Here is a 24,479-nt window from a genome sequence, read left to right on the forward strand (position 1 = left end):
TTTTTTTTTTAATTTTGGCTAAAAAATGGCATAATCATAATTAAAAGACCACTGGGACTGCTTTTAAAACTGATCACAAGATGATCGGAGTGGGACTTTTGCTGCCAACTTTCTTCTGGTGACGTAACTGCAGAGTATTTCTCTCCGTTTATGCAGCTTTAAATGTGCCAATTACTATAGAGACTTTAAAACTTTATTAGTGAGAAAGGCAGAGCGTTTTACTTTATTACTTTTTTGTGTCTAGAGAGTGACTGAAATGTTGCCATGCTGAGTTTTTGCATGTTTGTACCTTGAAACAACCATGACAGGAATTAAAAGGGTTTAAATGGGGACCCAGAGGTGGACTCTTCTGTCCTGCAGGTTATGCCTTTTTACTCACGTTACCCCCTCCCCTGTTTGAATGGGAATCACGTCCCCTCAGTTATGACCGCTTCCTTGCTTCTGGAATTGAAATCATGAATATTACATTTGGTGCATGGAGCTTTTAAATTGCTTCATTTCTCCAAGGATGTGGCTGCCGGGTGATTCCTGACTTCCTGGTAGAATATCAGCTGCTTTCATGCACAAGCTGAGCGAGGCGAAAGAAAGTCCCAGGTGTCTGTTATGCAACGCCTGTCTGCATGCATGCACATGTGATTTAGAACTGTGTTTACTTTTGTGTTGAGGTGTTATAAGGACATTAAAATTCATGTCATCGGGAGATATGGGGGGATAATTTAGGGACATTGTGTGAATGTGTGTGTGTTGTAATCTAGAGAGTAATTTGTTTTTGGGATTGAGCTGACTAAACACCTCTGTTTGTCAAAGTTGTCTGTTGGATGCAATTTACCTGCAAATACACCAGCCTGTATGCACACGGTCAGCTCTGTGTGCACACGCACCACATGAAGCATCAATCTAGGACATGCAAGTAACATGGCAACGTAAGTGTGAACCATCTTCCTCTGTGATAGCTTTTGTTTGCGGAAAAGACTGGCATTTTATATGTTTAACCCTTGTGCTATCCTAGGCACTTTAACATTGGGAGTTGGGTCATCTAGACCCAGTAGACAGTGTGTTGAACATTTTTTCTTCAATGATTTGTGAACCTAACTGGTGTCCATGGATTACATGAAATCTTTCCACCTTTATCCACCTTTGTCATGGTAGGGAGAACATGCCAATGTAAGGGTGGGGTAGTCTAAGATAGCACAAGGGTTAAACACACTAGTTTACTAAAGTAAATATGTTATGACTGTAAAAAAAGAGGGAAAAAGTCAAAATTAAAACAAAACAAAAAAGTAACTCTAGGCCTTTTGAGATTTTTTTCTATTTCACAATTTGCTCTGTTAATTTATTTTTAAAACTTTTTTTGTCTATCCATCTTTTTAGTACAACGCCAGCTTCTTTTTATTGTTTATTGTTCATTATATTACACAATAATTCCACAATTAACCTAAAATGTTCAAACAAAGTCATAAATGTAGTCATTTTTAACTACAGAAATCACAAAAAATGAAGATCAAACAAATTTTATGTTTTGTAATAAAAGATCAAACATGTAGAGACAAATGTATAAATCCAAAAACAAAGCAAGGACAATGTCAAAACAATCACAAAAATGTCCACAAAAACAAGGCAATAATCTTGTATAATCAGAACTTTTTAGGTCATTTTTTTCTTATTAAAAGTTAGAGCTGAGACAATCATATTATGGTGATTATAGCGTGTAAGCAAATGATAATTACGTAACTCTAACAGGTTCTTTAAACTATTAACAATGTTCCAAGGATTTATTCCAAGAGATTATGTATCGGAACGATTATGTGTTAAAACAATTATGTTTGTCTTAAACCAAAAAATGTTTAAAACATTCACATTGAAATTTTGAATGAAAACTATTAGGAGGTACGTTTTCTTCCTACGTCATTGTAAACAGCCGATGGGATTGGGAATTCTCAGAAATCCAATTTTAAGCTTAATTTTCTTTAAATATGTCCTCCATCATGAGAAAAATGCCACAAGAACATTTTTTTCTTTTTTTTAACTTGTTCTGTCCAACAGCTGAGCAACAGATTAGAGCTGAAGGCTTTTTGTGTTGGACAGGTTTTACTATCACAAAAAGAGGTTATATAGCTTCAAGAAACTAGAGTGTAGATTTGTATAAACCCCTTTTTGTCATATTTTTTTAATTTTATTTATTTGTTACATTCAGTGTGTGTGGGGAGGGAGAGGGGAAGAATGTGTGTGTGTGGGGGGGGGGGGGGGGTGGGGGGGGTGGAAGAGAGTAAAAGGAAGAAAGGTGAAAAGGTGGGGGATACAAGCACTGATTTGAATAAGTTATTATTTTAAGCTGTAACAATTATACCAGATCTGCTGGAAAGACAAATATTACATCAAAGGTGAAAATCTGACACTAAGATGAGCGAAAAATGTCTGTCCATCAATACACTGTAGGTAAGGAGGAGGGATGAAGCAGACAGGGAGCAGTGTGGTAGTGTGCACGTGGGGGTGGAGATACGGCATGCTGCCGACGTGAACCGTGTGTTCATAAGGGGAACCAGATCCTACCCAGCCAGACCAGGAGAGGGGAGGAGAGCCCCCCAGGCCAGGAGCCCCCCCAGCATACGGACCCAGGCAGCCCGGGAGGGGGGGAGGAGGGGACCTCACACAAGAACATTTAAAAACAAAACAAAAAAAGGGTTTTCATTGGAGTGGGTCTTTAGGAAAAGCAAAAAAATTATGATGTTATTACCTTATCTTTTTTTTAATTCTCATTTTTCTTTTGCGGTGTTGCTTTTTCCTGATACGGTACCTTAACTTTGATATATTATTATTATCATTATTGTTAATTATTATTATAAATATATCAGAGAACTGTGGAGAGCAGTGGCAGGCTCATGGCAGACTGTGGCATCCTTCCTTCATAACATTTTATTCCAGCTATCTTTGTTTATGTGTTTTATACCCAAGAGGCATTTATATATTACTGTCACTGAAACAAATGATACTGAGCAAGGTTGAAATTTACTGGCTAATGCAGCCTAATAAATCTGCAGAAGACTTCCACCTTTAGTCAGATGTTCCAGCGTCCTTATGTTTTCTGGATTTTAATTTAAGGTGTCCTCATCCTATCAAAATATATACATATATATATATTTTTAAATCAGCATTTACCTTTTTTATAACTCTGGTCTGGATGAATACTGGATTCTGATTGGCTGCAGGGTGTGAATTAAAAAGTGATAATCCACAGTGATAATACACACCTAAGAAAGAACTTCCAGTCACATAGCTGAAATGTTCTCACTGTGCTGGCTTCTTTAAAACAAACTTTATCTACATCATCTGGACATAAACAAGCTGTAAGAAGTGAACTTTCTCTCTGAACTGATGCTTTATTTAACCTATCATGTCGACCAGCATATATACTGCTTTCCTTTGCCGCTGCATTCGAGGTCAGTGCTGGCTCAGCGCTTTGTTACGGTATCATTGCGCACCATGTAACAAATCGTCACAATAAAAACTGATTGAATATATTTTTCTTATGTAAGTGACCATGATATAAGCAGGATAATGGCCTTCGAAGTGTGCATTATTAGAAATGAACGTATTTCGCGTTGGACGATTCACGTTTCCACGACGTGCGTTTATTTCTGATAGTCCACACTTTGGCCATTATCCCTTACTTATCTCTTTTTCTTGCTTAAATATAATGTTGACTGCCAGTTTTTCCATTTTTAGATTTGCTGCATTTTTCTTTTTCACTGATTTTTTGTGGTGGACATGTGCCAATGCGCAAAAACAGAATCAACAGATGGGACGAAAAAACTGGCCGAGTTTGAAAATGATAAAAACATCTGAGAGCTTGGGACAGAAAACATTCAGAGAAAGCCCTTGAGGCCTTAGGGGCCCAAATGTTGTCCTACTTTTCTAATATAAGCACAAACAGCTTTTGTCCAGCATCCTGTGATTTTGTGATTCATTCTGTTCAATCATGATGACAAATCACGGCTCATCCTCGACTTTCCTCCAAACCTGCTGTCACCTGGGCAACAGGCCAAGTCATCCTCCACAAACCAGATGACTCGCACATCTTCTCTGATATGTAAACACTGCACAGGCATTTACAGCTCTGCATAGAATATTTATGTTTTTGCTGTTGTTGATGTTACGCTCCTTGCACCGTAAACCCCCTCCTTCATGGTTGGAAGTGAATGATTCTCGCGTCTGCATTTCATCTCCTCCTTGTGCAAATCAGCAGCAGGTCTAATGAGCAATCAGCATAGGGTGTCATTTTCATCTAATATGCATGTTTCAGTGTTGTGATTTCACATGGAAATGCCGTTGCTGTTGTAATTTAGTGTCACTCAGCCTGAGTCTAATCCCATGTAGCAAACAGACAGTGACGGGAAAGAAAAAAGTCAAAGCTTTTTTTCCTGTCTACTTAAAAGTCCCACTCCACTCACCTTCAGATCTATTTTCAAATCATTCCCAGTGGTCTGTTAATATTCTTCTAAAATGAAAATCCTATCGTTTTCTTTAAGACATAGTACTTTGTCAGAAATTTGCCTCAGAGTCATGGCTGTTGGCGCAGAGTAAGCACAACCACACTAACTTACAGCCCCTCACACCCCCAACCTAACATTACAAGTGCAATGACAATGGCTTGATTATTTGTAATATAACATGGGAAAATGCCCCAAGAAAATGTAAAAAAAAATAAATAAATAAATAAATTTTTTATCAGTGAGTCTTTATTTAACATTCAGTTACTATGCCGGCTTTTTGTCTTTTCTCAGTTTGGCATTTAGGCAAATCTTCAATTTTAAAGTATGACTAATTAATTACACCTGCATTATTCTGCAAAAAAAAGAAAAGCATTGGAAAAAGACCAACATGCCTGGTCGCATTTGGAGTTTTGCTAATTGACTCCTCAGAACCTGTGCTTACTGTCTTTTTTCTTACAACCTGTGGGGTTTACAGTGTCTCCCATTGCAAAACATGTATTAACTGTAGCAGTAATGAATGCAATTCTTGATTTAACTTAGACTCATTCCAACGTGGTTCCAGCTGCATGCCCTTCAGTGGTTTAAATAAAGATTGTCAGAAAGAAGGGAACAATCCACAGTTATAGAAAAAATGAACACCCATCTGTCGCATAGATTTCACCTCTTGAGAGCTTAGGGCTGAAAATCCCTAAACATACAATCAGAATTGTTTTGCAGTGTGTCCTGCAATGCAGCCCTTTAGATGCGAGTCTGTGTATGGCTGAAGGTGGTTAGTTCTGTAATGAACTACAAACAAGTAGTTTTTACTCACTTGCACTGGGAGCAGCTAATTCTTGTGCTACAACATAATCAAATGACAGTTTTCTTGATAAACTCTGTAATGGTATAAGGTTAAGGTTAGTGAAGCAAAATTAAAACAGGTGAAAAAGAGTGGATTGAAAATATTTAAGGAAATAAAATACTTAATGAGGATATATTCCACATCTAAACACAAAATTATTATGCAAATACAAAAGAAAAGAAATAACCAATAAACAAATAAAGTGTAGACCATCTACCCAAAGTGTCATGGTTTTCAGGCGAGACAGACCCAGACGCTGGAACTCACAATGATCAGACAGGTAAGTGACTTGGTAAGTGAGTTTTAATCACAGGAGGGGTTGATGAGAGTAATCCTTTGACAGGAGGGAATCCAGACGTGGCTCGTGGCGAGGCTGGAGTGCTCCGAGCTTGGTTCGAGACAGCAGGTGAGTGATGGCCGACTTCCACACAGGTGACCTTTGTTCGGGTGAATCCTGAGACAGAGAGCAGACATGAGAGCAAGGCAGGGCAAGAGACACTAGACATGAGCTGGCAGACCAAGCGTAGTCACCGTTAGGGGTAACGAACTGGCGTCGATGAATGGGCTGGATCTCCTTAAGTGTAGGCAGGTTGACGAGATGAAGTGGTCACAGCTGGTGGAAGTCAGGAGCAGAGCTGAGGGGGCGGGGCTGACCGAGGCACCGTGACACAAAGTTTGTGTTATGTAAAAAAAAAACACTTTTGAGACATATTTCAGAAATAAACTGTAAGCTTTTTTGAGATCAAAAGCTTAAAAATGCAATCTTCTGGACAAGTTTGACAGTCAGTTTCAGACATTTCTCTCCATCAGCTTTTTGTCAATCATATACAGCTCTCAAATTCTACACTGCATGCAAATAATTTAAATAGAAACACACTCTTCTACGAAAGCCTCAAAACTCCTACCTTGCTTATTTTTTGCCTGTTTTCTCATGATAACGACATCTACTATCTTGTTATCACAAGAAAACAAGTTTTTTTTCTCGTGATAACAAGACCTCGAGATTATAATTCTTGTAAGCTTGAGAGCATAGAAAATTGGATTTTCAGTGCTGATCACCGTATACCTGATTGTTGACAGAGAAAAAAACAATCATGTATGAATCTGTAACCGTGTAGAAAGCCTCATCACCTCATCTGGTCACTGATGAAATCGATAACCTCAGGATCACCGAACTGAAGCTGTGCCGGAGAAACCTTTTCCTCAAATGACGATGACTGATTTGTTGTTGTTTATGACCGACAACATCAGCACAATCTCTGCCTGAGTTGGAACACGATTAAATTGATCAGTTATAAATTGATCAGTTCGTCTTGTGTTTGACATTTTCTCTGACAAACTGCTTTGTTTTGCTGAGGATTGTAAAAATAATTAAAGTATATTCTTTATTATGTCATTATCAATCATAGTCTACTATATTGTATCTTTATCCCGAGAAGAAATGTGTGGGCAAGTTAGGCTGTTCGCAACACGAGCACTTTTTTTTTTTACTGACATAACACACTGTTGCTTTATTGGTGTCATTGCAGACAAAAAAGTAAATGCCTTGCATACAGGCTTAAAAAATCTTTCATGATTTTAGCATTATAAACCACAGCAAAACATTCTACATAGAGAAAAAGATATTTTCATTTTACACCGTCCTATCTTAATATTTCAAAACAAGCAAACAATATATTGAAGCTTTTTTTTTTTTTTTACTTCTTTCACTTTATTTACTAACCATGACAAAATAGTAGTACCAAGTAAAAAAGTACCAAAGTATAGAGGACATTTTTTTTTTGTTCTTAATTCAATGTGGATGTAGAAGAGTGCAGACTTTTTTCTTCTTGTCTTTAATTGCCTTCAGGTTTGTTTTTTTTTATAATCGAGATTATCAAATGAAAGCGGAAGCGGCAAGTTTCAATGTTCCCAAGAATATGGTGCCAAGTGAGTACATACTGCTCCATTTGGTCTAACGCACCTTGTGTCCTGTCATTGCAACTTAATGATACTTAAATATCATCATAATTCATGTGTTGGCCATTGGCCAACACATGAATTGGCCTCAGCATAATTCTCATATCTGCTGTGGCACTGGTAACTTGCACACACAGGCACACACACTGAATATACCCACAGGCACACACTTACCTACAGATTTGTCAGGTACAGTTAACCTAACAGCATTGGGGGAGGTTTACAGCCATCCGCCTAAGGCTGTAAGCTTCTGCAGAAAAGACTGCTTTCTTTGGTTCTCACTCATTTTACATATCTATGCTGAAAAAAAAAATCCTTACAGAGGTTATTCATTTAAATTTACCAAAGTCTGTGTCACTTTCAGATCTAATGCATGATTTTCCACAGGCTGATTTACATATTTGTTACGTTACGTTAAACCTTATAGACTACCACCAGTTGTTTTAAACATGCAAATTATTTTTAAAGAACTATAACATTTATTTTCCCGAGGTTGCATCAGCGCCTCTTTTTCAACCACCTGGAATCCACCATTTGGCATATATCAACTCAGCGATCCTGTGCTTCAATAATTATGTCTGTTTTTTATCGTTTCTGCTCTAATCAAAAGACTCACCCATCAATCATGTGCAGAAATCTTTAAACTCCATTTATGTATTAATAAAAATAATTTACCATAAAATGTTTTTCTGCAGATGCAGAAAATGTCAATTTCTTCATCAGCCATTAACTTCTGCTGACAGATTGATATTTTTCACCATGAAGGATGCAACAACCGCGCTTAAAATCTGACATACTGCCAAGTCCTCAGCAGATGGCTCCTTAGTAACTTGGTGTAGTTTAATGCTCAGTACTTGCAGCAAAACCTGCTTGACGGTTGGAGACATCGGCTCGAGGTCTTCTAAAAACAGATGGAAACGCCACAGCTTTAATGAGAAAACAGGGTCATTTTTGTGTTCCTGTACCGTTTGGATTGATGTAGGCCTCCATAATGTGGTGAATACTTTTCCAGCCATCTGTCAAAAAGACTTTCAAAGCAGCGTCTTGAATTCAAACGATCTTATTATCATTTTTGTCTGTAATGAACAGACAATCAAGTTTAGCAGCATTTTAGCATCACAAGTTTAAGTTTCCCTAGGTGAAACTTTTTCCAATGCCAACATACACTCACTGGCCACTTATTAGGTGCACCTTATTACCACTTTGGACCCCCTTTTTCCTTCAGAACCGCCTACTCATATCTGTTGCTTTAGAGGCATAGATTCAACAAGGTAATGGAAGCAGTGGTTGTATTGGCATGATGGTTGCTGCAGGTTTGTCGGCTCCACATCCATGATGCCAATCCCCTGTTTCACCACATCCCAAAGGTGCTGGTCACTGGCCATTTGAGTCCCTTTAAAGAAACCAGCCTGAGATAATGTCAAATTAATTGCATGGTGCGTCCTCCTGCTAGAAGAAGCCATCAGAAAATGGGTCATAAAGGGATGGATATGGTCAGCAACAGTACACAGGTAGGCTGTGGTATTGTAGGCTGTGGCATTGTAACAATCAATTGGTACTGAGGGGCCCAAAATGTGCCAAGAAAATATCCCCCACACCATTACACCACCATCACCAACCTCAACAGTTGATACAAGGCAAGATACAGTAGATTCATGCTTTCATGTTTTTGACAGCAAGTCGAGACTCATCAGAACAGGCAAGGTTTTTCCAATCTTCTAATGTCAAGTTTTGGTGAGTCTGTGTGAATTTCAGTTTCCTGTTCTTAGCTGACAGTAGCAGTTGGTGTCTTCTGCTACTGTAGCTCATTTACCTTGAGTTTGGACGTGTTGTACATTCAGAGATGCTCTTCTGCTGACCTTTGTTGTACCTAGTGGTTATTTAAGTTGCTATTGTCTTTTTACCAGCTGGGACGGGTCTGGCCATTGTCCTCTAACGTCTGACATCACAAGGCGTTTCCACCCATAAAACTGTCGCTGGATATTTTCTTTTTTTTCCGCGGACCATTCTTTGGAGATGGTTGTGGGTGAAAATCACAGTAGATCAGCAGTTTATAAAATACTCAGACCAGCCTGTCTTTTCTTTCCCATTCTGATGCTCAGTTTGAATTGTAGCAGACCGTTTTGACCATGTCTACATGCCTAAAGGCCTGTTCACACCGGGACGAATTTCGCCGGCGATTTTCGCCGACGTTTAACGCCTCGTGACTAAACAAAGGGCACCAATGAGAGTGTGCACACCGACGCGAAAAAACGCCACGCGTCAGAGCGTCAAAAAAAAAAACCGCCTCGGGTTCGTTTTTTTTTTTCGACGCGTCGCGTCGAAATCTATTCGACCAATGAGAATGGCGCTTTTGCACACGTGTCTGGAGCTTCTGAAGTTACAGTAAAACACAACTTGGGGGCGCTCAAACACAAAACTGCCTTGCTGAACACACATACCAGCGAAGAAGATGGACGCCGTGTAGCGTCTACACAGCAGCGAAGAAATAATGACGGACATTCTAAAATATCCCCGAACCAAGCACCAGTTGGAGCAACTGGTGCTTGAAATATTCACGTTTTCTTTGTATGATTCTGACAAGCGTGTAAATACTTGCTCTCTTCTTCTGAGGGAAAAGCGACTTTAAGAAGCGTAAAGTTGCGCAGCGCCACCTTGTGTACAGGAGTATTTTTGTTTACATTAAGCGCCATCTAATGTCAGGGAATGAAATTGCATGTTCGCTCAGCTCATCGTCAGCGAAAATCGCCTGGGTGTGAACACAAAAAACGTGGCGAAAAACGCTGGCGAATAACGCCTGGCGAATATTCGTCCCGGTGTGTACGGGCCTTTATGCATAGAGTAGCTCCAAATGGGGTGATTAGAAATTTGCATTACTGAGCAGTGAGTGTTAAACTTTTGTAGGTATTACCCATGACCTCTGTTATGGAAGGTCCAGCCTCTCTCCATCTTTTTACCAACAGAACCACTGTACCTCCTCTGAATAAGCTCAAACCATCTTATTGCCCGCTTTTCAAGGCACATGCCTCGTCACCAACACAGTCCTCCACCTTCTTCATCTCTGCTCCCTGTAACCTCACTGTTCTACTTCAGTCATTTACACACAGATACCCTTTTTTTTACTTTCTAGCTGACCTTTCATTTTGCCCCTTTTTAGAGCAAAACTCCACCACTCTAGCTGTTCCTCCAAGCTCTAACAATGTCATCTGCAAACATTATGGTTCCCGGAGATTCCTGTTTAACCTAATCCGTCTTTCTGTCCAATACCATGGCAAACAAGAAGTAGGTCAAAGCTAATCCTTGGTGTAGTCCTACCTCCACCTTGAACTCACCACTGTCTTGTAGCTCTCTTTATAGTCCTGCATGACTCCTACATATTTTTCTGCCACTACAGACTTCCTTTTACAAGTCACAGCCTCTCTCTCTGTATCCTGTGATAGACTTTCTCTAGATCTACAAAGACACAGCAAAGCTCCTCCTCTGTTTTTCTCCAGAGGCATCCTCAAAGCAAACATTCCGCATGTTGTAGTCTTCTTTGGCATTGAAGCATTCTGTTGCTCAAAAATGCTCACTTCTGACCTCTGGCTGGCTTCCACTATACTCTTTTCCGTGACTTCATTGTGTGACTCATCATCTTTATACTTCTGTAAAAAAGCAGAGGAGTGCAGAAAAGCAGAACTAGTTTTTATGTGAAAAAAATCTTAAAATACATGGCATGATAGCAGATTCTAGCAACATCTGTTGCTTTAGAGGCTTATTAATACATAATTTGACAAGGGTGTTTGGATAGAAGGTTGAAGGTGACGGTAATAAAAAGTGAGGGGATGGCAAATGTAAGAAAGAAAAAACGGAGAAGATCAAAGCAGAGAAAGATGAATAAGAGTTTGGTCATCTTTATAAACAGTTTGCTGTCCTTTAAAGTTTTTTTCTTCAAATTAGTGGTCAGTGACTCATATCTTCTTAAAGTTCCACTCTGATCATCTTTTGATCTGGTGTCAAAGCATTCCCAGTGGTTCTTTAATTACCATTATACCATTTAGCCAAAAAGAAAAAACCTGTGCCATTTCCTTGGACATAGCTTCTTCAGAGCGGCAGAAGTGGATGTATTAGAAAGGAGTAGGGCAGGGCCTACTGATTGTGGCTTCTATGTCACTGCTAAAAGCTTTTTCAAATGGCATTTTTTGTTTGCTCCTGATTCACAACAATTTGAATAAAGAAAAATGCAATTTTGTTTAATTTTCTTAATGTATGCCCTTCATCATCAGAAAAAAACCACCAGAACTTGTTAAAATAAAATAAAAAACACACAATTTTCATTGGAGTGGGTCTTAAGGTCATCCAGATGATCGTAACTGAAGTTTTGATTCATACATAGCATACAAATCTTTTGACCAATAATGAAAAAAAACTATTTGAGTTAAAGTGTTTGGTGTACTACAGTGCAGATTGAACAATTGAGAAAAACATTTTTTTGTTCAATAATTTTATACAGAATTAAAGCATGCATCTTTCAGTAGCTTATTTTGTTAGAAGACTGCGTGTGCAGAGGGTAGTAATTATTGCTGTTACATAATTGTGCACCTTTTTTCTGTACTCTAAATAGTCCCTATAGGTGGAAATGTGAGCATCTGTGGTTGAATGTCTCACTGTGGCCTTGTGATGTAGTGGTAACTCGCAGGGTGTACCTTGCCTTTACCCAACAGTGGTTGCGATAGGTACCTGCAACTCTGTGACTCCCAAAAGAGATTAAGCGGGTCTAGAAAATGGATGGATGGACAGGTTTTTCTCACCATCCAGAATGCAATCTTGTGAAACACTGCTGTTCCAGCTCTGGCAGTAATCCATCCCCCTCAGAGGATGCCCATGCTCTGGACCTGTTAGTGGCGTCATGGTTATTAAAGGGAAAATAATTAGCGGAATCTTTAACAATGAGAATTAATTTGCTGTCATACCTCCCCACACTATGTGCTATTCTTACACAAGAATATTGCTGTCCACTATGACAAACCTGCATTTATTAGGTCTCCTTCTTCTTTAGAAACTAAAAGATAAGACGTGCATTTGTTGCTGCACACTACCCTGGCCTTTGTCTTTACCCCAGGCTCTATTCTAGAGTTAGGAATGCATCCTCTGACAGCAAGAATAATTGAGCAAGCTCCTATTTTCAAGCCTATAGGACCAGATGGAATGGAAGCCATATAGACTGATGGAACATCTGTGTTAAAGGTACAGAAAGAAAGGGGAAAGAAGAGTGGGGTTGAGGATGAGGTGATACTGAGGGGAAGGATGGATAAATGTTTGAAATATGAGGCACTTTGAAAGAGAGGGTAAACTGAAGGAGAAAGAAAAGCTCTCTCGGATGCACGTTTAAAGTTTTATACCTGCTCTTCCTATTTTAGTACCACTTTCACCCCTCTCAGTGTATATCTTGTAGAGCACACAAGTGAAGTAGCAAAATGCATTAATGAAAGTCATTTTATTAAAAAAGTGATGCAGTTATCATGTTGCTTTTTTGCCTTGTTCTTGATGATTGAACTCATTTTGTTAAATGGATTTTGTTGAACTGATCGAATATAGAACAACACAATAAATGTTTTTTCTCTCTAGAATGAAAGAAACCTAAAATTCAATGCATTTCTAGTCCAGAGTGGAAGATATCTAAGTCTACTAGTCATCTGTGTGACATTTTTGACAGCTGCGATGACGTGAAAATGTCAGATTAGCAAACGTTTAGACTTTAGGTCATGATTTCTAGCTGTGCCAACATCCATTTATGTGAGTCTGTTTGACGTAATGCATCAAAACTGTCAAATGCGAAATTCAAGTTGCTTGTTTTTGTCCATCTTAATCTGTATTGCTGCTGCGTCTTCCCATTGTCGCAATCCAAAAACTGTCACACCAAAATACACTCCGCCAACATTTCATCAGTATTGACAGATGTTGTAGTAGTGAGATAAGCCTGGAAAAAGGCAAATGATCAGATAATGAGCTGAAAATTAGAAAAACATTAAAACCACTTGACTAGGGTATCACAGAAGGGGCAAATACTACAAATACTTTTCATGTGCACATTTATCACTTGCTTGTCATTTCTGCCCCTCCATTGAGGCTTTTTATCAGCTCCTCAACTGTGCAACATTTTTCACTCATCTAAAGCAACATTCACATTGCTTTCTGAAACACTTGTTCAAGCCACCATTTTCATTGGAAAATCTGAACGCGCGTTCAAAACTTTCACATTTACACATCACTACACCCTTTTTTAAGATAAATGCAGGATATATGTAAAAAGCGTACATTCATTGAACGAGCTACTGAACCGCACAAGGTGTTTAGGCTAATAGGAAAAAGTAAAACATTGTAGGAAAGGAATACTTGAGGACCATGTTTGGGAAACCCTGGTCTAAACAAAGTGATCTTTCAATGTTTTGAATATTTATACATGTGAGCTAGCGGTTGTCCATTATGGTGCCAGTCAACCAAAAAGACATACTGTTGCATATCAAGGCCCCAAATGATGATCAACCAAAACCACTATTACCACATGCAATCTTCTAAAAATTCTGTTTCTTTTGTTGGCTCATTTCTTCAGGATTTAGTCTGTAATACTACATTGTGACTTGTAAATGTTTGTTTATTCAGGGCTCACTTAGTTACCACATGTCTTCAAAAGGAAAAGTCATTCATGATGTGTCCGATTTAGTGATGTTTCATGCAATATAACAAATAAAATAAAAAAAAACAACTACATTTTAAGTCATTTCTAAATTGTGTTTTGATATTTTTTGCTCATCTTCAATGCAGGAACCAAACAGTCCTTCACCAGTTCTGCTGCCCAGCTCCAGAGGTCCCAGAAGGAGAAACCTCCACCGTGTGTGTGTCCAGGTAAGATGATCGCATCCTGCAAACATCTGCACAATTGTATCCCTTTGTAATTCTTCTTCTTTTTGTTTTAAATTATTGTAAGCAAGTTTAGTTCTCTTTTCTTTAAATCACAGCTGCAGCTGCTTATCATGCCTCCTCTTATAACTCCATTAGTTTCACAACACAACTACCCCTGCAGTGGTGTCTAAGATGAAGTGGTTTTTAAAAGTAGCTGTGCCTGCTTGGGAAAAAGTTGTACTTGTTTTCATCAGTAGCAACAATAAGCTATCCAGAAGCAGAGCCTTAATTCAAAGATTCCAAGTCTCCAAGGTAGCACAACAGTCACTCCAAAAACTTTTAAATTTTACACAGCAGGTTTGGGTTTTGAGTCTGGTCTAGGAAAAAGAACACCAACAAATACAGTGAATCCAGAAGGCAAATCCTGATAATAGTGCTTTTATCTTCCTCTGTCAGGTTTCATAATGTTAGCTACAGAAGTAATGCTACCCACCAATACATCCAAACAAATGCCAAACGATCTCATTTTTCAAATGAAAAGTTTTTAAGGCAATTTAAAAGTTCTAATGTCACTTTAATGAGGTAATTTACCTCCACAATCACAAGCAACAAAAACAAACTGCCAATAATTAGTTGGTGTGATGGCTCTATATTTGTATGATTATTAATTGACTGCAGGCAACTCAGAGAGGAAGAATAAATCATAGTAAGTGCTGGAAATACAAACAAGAACAAAAAAAAAAAAACCTATAAATAGTTTGAATTGTAGCCTTATCCAAACCCTTGCGGTAAAAATTTTACAGCTTGTTGGAATCTTGTTTTTGTTTTTAGATTTGCAGTCTTTATTCCAGAAAAAAAAAAATGATAGCATTCATCTAACCATAAGGTATCAATGGCAATTAAGTCGTCAACCGAAATTTATATTTATAATATATATATATATTATAAATATAAATTTTTCATATTGTTGTAAGCTGCATCTATTACCAGACTGCTTGTGTGAGCTTAGTAGAGAGCTTTAAATAAGCAAACAATGTTGGTGGTACATCAAGACCCCCACAGAGCTGGATGCAAGTGGTATAACAAGACCAGATACCTCTGGGTGTTCACCTTTTTGGATAAAAACTTAGCCAAATTGAGAAAAAACAAAAACTTAAAGACCCACTCTGATACAAATTGTATTTTTGGTGTTTTCAACATGTTTTTGTAGCATTTTTCTTATGATGGAGGACATAAATTGACCCACCACAGTGGCCTTGTAGTAGAGTGTCCATCCTGTGACTGGAAGGTCGTCAGTTCAAATCCAAGCCGAGTCATACCAAAGACTCTAAAAATGGGACCCAATACCTCCCTGCTTGACACTCAGCATTAAGGGGTTGGTTTGGGGGTAATCCACCAAATGGTTCCTGAGTGGGGCTGCAGCTCACCACTCCCCCAGGGGATGGGTCAAATGCAGAGAACAAATTTCACAAACCTAGTTATGTGACAGCTAACGGTACTTTAACTTTATATTAAGATATTTAAAATAAAAATTGCATTTGTAAGTATTTCTTTATTCACATTTTGGTGAATCAGGAACTGATGAAAAAAATGCAGTTGGAAAAAGCTTTTAGCTGTGACATATAAGGTACTAAGGCAAGCCACAAACTCACTGCTTTGCTCCATTTCGATACATCCACTTGCAGTGCAGACAACTAGATTCGTATACGTCTTTGTTTTCCTCGTCTGAGCTGGCATCTGGTTCAAAACTGTACATATGGATAAATGGATGACCGAAATAGGAGTGTGCTGACGTCACACCAACGGTCCTGCCCACAACTCAGAGGGGAAATTCTTGTGGACTTCTACCGCTCTGCAGAAACTTTGTTCTAGAAAAAGAAAGGTTTTTAGATTTTGGCTAAGAAACACCATAATCATCGCTTTTACAATAGATCAAAATATGATTGGAGTGGGACTTTAAGGAAATACTAGATAAACTCAAAACCCAGGACTCTAAAACATCTGCTAATGCATTTTGTTAACTCAAACTATAAATGGACAGCATTTTAAGGAGTGACCAACAAGGTCAAGATTGAAATTTGCAATGTAGATGATAAAAAATGTATCATCTTAAACTTTAATTGAAAAATGTTTTTTTAGAGGTTGTGCTTAGTCAAGGACCTTTAGTAAGGAATGCACACAAAGTGCCCAGCAGAAGGTCCTTGGTAACATGTCAAGCCCTTCATCCCCCTCAAAACACCCCCTGCTAACCTCTGAAGCAAACCACTTCAAAGCAGAAACCTCTGGGGCTGACACAAAAAGCAGCTTGTGGTTTTTGTTCCTTCTTTTAGTTCTTGTTGCGTCGTTTCTGCTTTGGATAGCTGTATTCCGTTGTGATTGATTTCTGTATTTCCGCATTGTTGTCAGTGATTTGTTGCTCATTTTCTTACCTGGCATCCCCACACCCCAGCAACATAACTCCACACTGCACCTGCACCCCATGGCATCCATCCTCACTCATGCTCACATCATCTGGGCTTGTCTCCACAAAGTGGTCACATTGAGTTAAAAATGTGCAAATGTGAGTATGTTATTATTCCTATGTATGTAAGAACGATCATAATGCATCGAAGTGTGACCTTTAAGGTCAATTCAATGTTGAAAACTGGTGAGCCTTCTTGTTGACACATGTAATGCATTTGTGTTCATGTGAAAAAAAAAGGTTTTATCATGTTGCATGTTTTGGCTTTGCAGTGATGAGAACATATTGTAGCTCACTGTTGTGTGTGTGTATCAGTATTTGTGTGTGTGTGACCGTGTGTCACTGTGGCACACAAGCCTTGCAGTAGATGAGCCACATATATAAGGAAAATGCAAAACACTGCAGCAGGACACTCTAGCATCACCATGCTGTAACAGCTGTACTTTTTCCTTACACCCTTTGTGAAAAACATTGGTTAAAAAAGGCTTTCAATTGGTAAATGTATACCACTAAGTCAAGTTGGAAAACATGAAATGTATTTCAAAGACATTTTTGGATGGATATGGATTAATAATTCCTTTAGATTCCAAATATAATCATTAATGTAAGTGTTGACCCAAAACAACAATTTGACTGTAAATGAGAACTGGACCAAGCAGGTGGGTGTGACATCACCCAAAGAAAATAACTTTCTTCTGGCTCCAATGAAACAATTCATTTGCTGATTTTTTGCATTGCCATGTTGAAACCAGAAATCATCAGTAGGCTGTGATGTGAGACATTGCTTCAATGGGAACCACTTTCGCCAATCAGGAGTTAGCTTGTTGGAAGTCCACACCCTACTAATCAAAACCGGGATTTGGAGGATCTATCAAACATTTGATGTGTGACCCCCTACTTTTATGGAGGTACCTGATTGGCCAGTTTGTAACTTGAATTACTTGCACAGCATAAAACAATATAGTGAAAACAAAATTAGGATTAGCAAGAACATTTAAAAAAAAAAAGGTATCAGAGGAAGAGTGGTTATTCTGACAAATAAAATGACTCGTTAATAGCTGTTTATTTCTCCATAGAAGTTTATGGATTTTGGTTTCTTGGAGTCAGTGGCCGCTTCCTATATGGAATGACTACATTGACTCTTAAATTTGACTATTTAAGAGTCAATGTAGGTAACACGAAATATATATTCGTATGATTCTCCTACTATAACCAAAAATTAGATAAGCCACTGCTCACTGCTGCTGCTTCTGCATGGAATGACGTCTTCTCTCCCTCATTGAACCTCAATCGCTGATTTTATTTGCTTTCCCGGTTCAGCAGAGAGTAATTCAAGTCTGTGTCAAAGATGTCAGCTCGTGAAAGGGCAACGGCAAAGCTTTTTCAAAGGTTCTGAATCGAAGATTGCACCGGTCATTGTGGTATCAACGGACTAATTAGAAAGATGGAAACAAGCTATCGCACTGGATCTGACGTCATTTAGATGTCGAGATAGTTTTAAGTTGAAAAGGGATTTCATTGTCACATTCAAGGAGGCTAGAAACCTTTTGTGGACACTCCTGCGAAGCCTTCAGGAGAAACTGGAGGGTTTTGAGACTTTGAGGGATTTGTATTCTGGATCACAAAGTCACATCTATTATCACAGATGGAGTGGAATGATTGTGCAGGATGGTGACAGCCTTTCAATTAGTAACGTGCTCCAACTCTTGCAGCCATGTGCCACAGCTGCATTCAGGGGTCTGCGGTTCCTTTAACAGCTCTATAGGGGACCTTGAGTCAATTCTTTTTTGCTTTGCAGTGAAACAAAGAAGTGCTGAAGTCAACACCAGGGGCCCCAGAAACCTAATAAGCGAAAGAAAAATGCTATTTTAGAATATTCAAGCACAGTGAAAGGCTCAGCAAAATACCTAAAAAATCCCTCAAGAGGATTCCCAATGGACAAGACAGAGATATATGGAAAGACAATAGGCTCAAAATGAAACATTGAAATCTTAATTATTGGGGCATATCTGTTTAGAAAGTGAGAAAAGTGTCACGTTTCTACTAATGTTTCACAATCTAAGATTCTACTAGGATTTATGTGCATCATCTACACAAAATATGTGCAAAAGTGAAGAGTCTCAGAACCTCTTGTGCGCTAACTGTGCATAAATGTGGTTTTGTCTGTGTATCAGGTGATTTGTGCGTACTATTTAAATATTTGTATGTGCAGGAGCCATTTTGAATTGGTAGTTAAGTTTTAGATGGTGAAATTTCAAGTTGTTCTACTTAAATTGTATTTTGTAATAATGAGTTCTTTGATATAGGAGTGTACATGTGAAAATGCAATTGCATTGTACAAAATGTATTGTTTAAGTTAAAAATTAAGTAGTACACACACAAAACAAAGGTTACACACAAACAGGGAGACACAAGTTCCAAATCAAGTATTATGCTCACACAAATGTTTTGAGACTTTTTTCTCTCTATAGAGATATGTTTATTGTCTGTTATGTTGAGACAGTTATTAGGGCAATCAGTATAATGGCTAAAGTAGGTAAAAATAAGAAGCTTAAATTTGCTCAAATATCTAGAAATTTGCAGGTGAACTTGCAGAAATCACAGCTGCAAGCTGCACTCAAGAACTCAAACTCAGGAGGTCCAGAGAAAGCAAATAAACGCAACATCCAAAATATAATATAATCTCTGAAGGATAAACTCACGGTGAAAAGCATGAATCTTTATTTGTTTCTCTTCATCAGTTATTACAGAAGGGATTGAAACCACTCTGTAGTTTTGATAAATGGTCTAATGCAAAAAACAAAGTATTGATGGATGCCGCTTCCTCTCTCTCAAACAAAATGTCATGCAGACTTTGAAATATAAACCAGTTTGGAGGTGTCCATATGTCTTCTTGAATTCTGTGAAGAAGCTGGTTTGACAGTGCAGACCTTTGATACGATGAATGAGAGTCCAGCAAACACTGACATAAATGTGGCTAGCAGTCAAAACGTCAATATTAGTCTTAAAAAAGTCTTATCTACTTTTACAGAAATGTCAGAGGATTCCCAGTTGATCTTTCCTCATTTTTTTGTTGAGTCATGTTTCACCTGTGGCTAACATAAGGGGTACAGGACTTACTTTCCTTAAATAGCCATGCTTGATGTTTCTTGCCCTTTGATGTAGTCCCTTAAGACAGTGTGATTATTTATAAAGGAATGGATTCCAGTAGTATTTTCCAATTTGAGAGCGTGTGACAGCTCACATTTTGGCACCATGCCCAACCCCGTCGACATCACTGCTGCCAAGCCGCCTGCTTTTGCGTCACCAGCTCCCAGAAAGGCTGCTACGCTTCTCACCATCTAAAGCCCCTTTAAACTAGTTCTCCTGTGGTGCCTCTGACAAATGACTTGCACATTCACATACAGGCACTTTAATTAGCCATCCTATGCTAATTAGCTCACACAATCTGCAATTGAGTTTGTCAGAGAAGGAATTAGTTAGCAGCTCCAAGAAGTTTCATCATGATTCAAACATGACAATCAGATTTCTTTTTAATGGTCGCACGGATTGTTTCTCGGCATCTATACGATGCCTAAAGCGTGATTTGGAGCAGAAATTATATGTGCCTATGCAGAGGAGCAGTGATCTGGTTCATTAAACTGGGAATCATTAGAGTTTACGACGTTATTGTTTACAATAAGCAAAGGAAAATGCTAAATTACTGCACACAATCTTTGAAACAAAGAGCAACATGGTTTCATCAGAAATCATGACAGGTCATAAAATGCTTAACTATTAAAACAAGTCCATGAAATCATAATGATTTTTGCTGAAAATGAGTTCACACGGCGTTATCTCCCCGAGAGACCATTTTTTGTCCTAATTAATGACTGGAATTATTAATAAACTGTAGTAATTAGTGGAGTCATGCTGTTTTCCAAGCGAAAAGTGGCCTAAATCAAGACGTGCTCGTGTCCTTTTGTTAAAAACTGAGACCAGTAGAGGTTATCTCTGCAGGGAGGACTACAGCTGTGATGCATTGCAGCTGTCATAAGAAATGATTGATTCATTTTGGTAGAAGACATTCAGGCCAGGAACCACTACCGGTTAAAGCAGAGCATGAAACGTTCAACTATGACACAGCTTTTTGTGGCAGGTATTCTTTTTAGTTTGTTTGCTTGTGTTAAACCAACAAGTCTCATCTTGTTGACTAGATTAGGATTTACTAATTCAAAGGGAGAATTTCTTAGTAGAATAATGGAAATTATCTCTGCTGTTTGAATGCCAAAAGCATACTTACCTAAATAAGAGAAGAAAAAAATAGCACGACTGACATTTTTTTTCATTCTTTTTATTAGCTAGTCCCAAAAGAAGTTTTATTTTGGAAAAGTACTGGATACTTCCTGCCACATCCAACTCAGACTTGAGACATGTCAAGTTGTGCAGTCACAAGTCGAAAATTCATCTGCTAATTCTTAAAGTAGATTGAAATGCCCAAGCTAGTAAAGCTAATAAAAAAAAAACATGTTTGGAAAGTAAAATTTTCCCAGAAAAGAGCCAGTGAAGAGATAGAAGCAGACCCCTCGACTTCAAAATAAAAGAAAGCTGCTTTTAACAGATAAAAACAGGAATCTTTAACCCAAATATGGATATATTGTGTCAGTTGTTCCTACACACTATAATAATAATGCATAATATTCAGAAACCGGCAGTGTAATGTGCAAGGATGGTGCAAATAAAGTTGTTCAACTGGAAAATGCCAGAATTTCTTTTAGAAAATACCAGTTTTAGTTCCTTTTAGAACCTGAAGTCAGACGAGACTAAAAGTTGGTGTCCAATTTTTTATTTCTATGGGTTTGGGGAAAATCTATGTCATATTTTAATGGTTCCTACATTAAATTTACAAAAGAGAAACTGAATCCTAACAAGACAGCAAAGTAGGCAAAATGTTATTTATGCATTTATTATAAAACAGAACAAACACAATCTGTAGAGCTGGGACACAGACGAGATGCAGAACATTAAATCTCTTTTACTGCTGACCTTTAGAAGCCACTGACTGTACAAGTGGTTGTGAACTTTTAGTCATGATAAAAAAAGAGAAACGTCACACACAGTTTGATTCCCCATATTTCACATTGGGCATAGTATTTTTGGCAGTGACTTGTTTTATTAATTAGAGTCCTTTCTTTGATTGATACAACACAGGACATGGTACGTTGACTTGTTAAAGTGCAAACTCACAGCAGACGCCCAGGTTCGCTCTCACCTTTAGAGCTGAAAATTAAATTTCACACTCTGTGTCCTCGGCCATAGTTTTGTTTACCTTTGTGTGTCAGTGTGATATTTATCCTCGCCTGTCTGTGTCTCCGGCTCCATGGAGGGGTTTAGCCATTAAAAATGAGTAGCCTTGGCTTCCTACTGTTCTGTTGTCATTGGAAAATAGGCCAAAGCAGAAGCACAAAGCCTACAATCTGAACACTGAAGAAGGAGCCTTCGTTCTCTAAGCTTTGGGTTTTTATTTTGATCCTCTAACTGAGTCTAATATTCACCTCCTAGCCAATCAGAGGAGAAGTGTCATTGTCCTCTAGGGTGCATCATTTCAGTTGTTAGTTTTTGTTCCAACCTTTTTCCTCTGCAACACAAGTCACCTAAATTCATTTTAAAACTTAAAAAAAAAGAGCACTGAATGAATGAAAAGGCCTTTTAAACAGTGTGAGCGCCCTGAGTAATTTCTAATTAAATTGATGCTCAGACTAATTTCTTTTCACCCCAAGGCCCACTTTATGCAAGAGAGTCGACATAAAAAAAGCGTCACCAGATCTGCACATGCTCAGTTGCATGATCCCAGGCGCCATTCATTGGTTTATTTCTACTGATGCATGTGGACATAATGAGAAACTGCTGCATTCTTGCACGTCAGATGTTTCTCTTAGGGTTTCTGTCGATATTTTCAGCCTTTTGAAGTAAGTTCAGATTTTTTTTTCTGCCAAGGGGTTTTCATAAAGCAAAACATATTGATAAAATCATAGCAGCAACAAGGCTTTTGGAATTTGCTCGCTTTTTCAAATGTTTTTGTGATATTGACTACGTAAATTAAAATGTGAGGGCTATCTGAGGATTTATTCATTTATTTATTGTGTTAAAAATTTAACAGTGTTTTACAAATTGCAGACCTATGGAAGCAAAATGCATTTAACTTTGAAAAATCCTTTTTTAGCACATTGCATTCAATAAAAAAAGGGGGGGGGGGGGTTGATTCAGATTTTATGTGTTTTTTGTTTGAATTTAGCATATTGCATTCAATTACCCTGGAAAACCCAACAACAATTATTTTTCAGAGTTTTTTTAAAGTAAATCAAACAAGTGTGATTTTTTTTTTTCATTTTGGAAAGCAGCAATTAACAGTAGCCAAAAAATGATAAATAAAATCTTAAAATAAATAAATAATTAAAAACGGAAGGCTAAATATGACCCTGTGGGTTCTCCAGGGTTAAAGAAAAATAAATGGGTGCTTTTTGTTCTAATTTCTTTGTTTATTGTTTTAATTTGGCACATTTTGTTCAATAAAAAAATTGCAGTTTTAATCAAAAAAAATTCTGTTTTTTCATTTATTTAACAAACTACATAAAGTTAAAAAAATGCAAACAGGTTCAACATTAATTGTATTTGCTCCTGCAAACTTATAGATTACTTTATTTTTTCATTGAATACACTTAAGTTATGAAGAACACTCGTTTGTTTTTGTTTTTTTCAAATTGAAAGCAACATTCTTCTTTACAGACCTTTTAAGTTTAAAAACCTCTATCAATTAAGTACTTTATTAATCTCAGAATTTAAGAGAACAATGATGAATTGTATTTGAAGGTAATTGTTTATGAACTCTGCACTCAGGGCCCACCATCCTAAAGGTTTTTATGTTCCTCTACTTAAACACACTTGGGTCAATGACTGTCATTATGCAGCCTCTGCAGAGCTTGATGATGAGCTAAATCCTTGTGTTTAGGCAGGGTAACATGAAAAAAAAAAAACAAAACATGCAGGAGCAGAGTTCAGAAACCCCTCTGCTCCTACTGTCTTAGATTCTGCTTGATTTCAAAATAATATTGTTTATCCCAAATTTAATTTGATTTAAATCCTACTGACTGGTAATGTGACAAAACTGACCAAAAAACAACAACAAAAAAACGGATTATTATTCTGTATTATTCTGACTGAAGTTCATCCCACTTCCATATGAAACATGCTAAATCATGGTTTTTGTCATTTCCGTGAACTGGTTTGCTTGTCCCTGGAGGCATAGTTACAGAAAAGCTTAAAAATTCTCTGAATTATGCAAAAGTATGGCATATTATACAGTAATAATGCTGACAGTCACCGCAAGAACAAGAAATGGAATACATTTTCCATATTTCTGGAAATCACTTGGACAATAGGAAGGTTATTGTGCCTTTTGCTCTCCCACTACAACAGATCTTTAAGCACCTCCGTTCAATACTGCGTTCTAGTTACCAACTATTGTCTTACAGATGTTGATTGCATCTGGAAACCAGTTCTAGCACCTATTTTTCCATCCTCAGTGTCTCCCTTATCCATCTGGGAGATGACAAAAACACACTCACAGCAATAACACACCTTTCTCTCATCCTACCATCTTTAATGGTCTGCCTTCTTATTAATCCTCCTCATCTGTGGGCCCCAAGCACCCATTGTCCTCCTCTGCACACTAAGACAAGAGCTCATCTCCTTGAATGTCCTGCAATAACAATTTTCTTTGTGGAGGTAAAAATGAAAGACAATATGAGCCAACAATAAAGGAGGCGGCAACATTTTCCAGGATTGGCATCTATTTTGTTTTTGGGAC

At 38.0% G+C, this 24,479-nt stretch overlaps 1 protein-coding gene across 2 annotated transcripts in view; it reads left to right on the top strand.

The window, feature by feature from the left end:
* The window catches only part of iqsec3 (IQ motif and Sec7 domain 3), a 101,461-nt gene that overhangs the window by 6,425 nt on the left and 70,557 nt on the right, over positions 1 to 24,479 (top strand). For both annotated transcript variants that reach the window (XM_023952353.1, XM_023952352.1), the window contains exon 2: positions 14,095 to 14,175. In XM_023952353.1, coding sequence (XP_023808121.1) covers positions 14,095 to 14,175 — 81 coding nt within the window. The remainder of the gene's footprint in view (positions 1 to 14,094; positions 14,176 to 24,479) is intronic.

The sequence above is a fragment of the Oryzias latipes genome, chromosome 23 (genome assembly GCF_002234675.1).
Source record: "Oryzias latipes chromosome 23, ASM223467v1".
Classification (NCBI taxonomy): Eukaryota; Metazoa; Chordata; class Actinopteri; order Beloniformes; family Adrianichthyidae; genus Oryzias; species Oryzias latipes.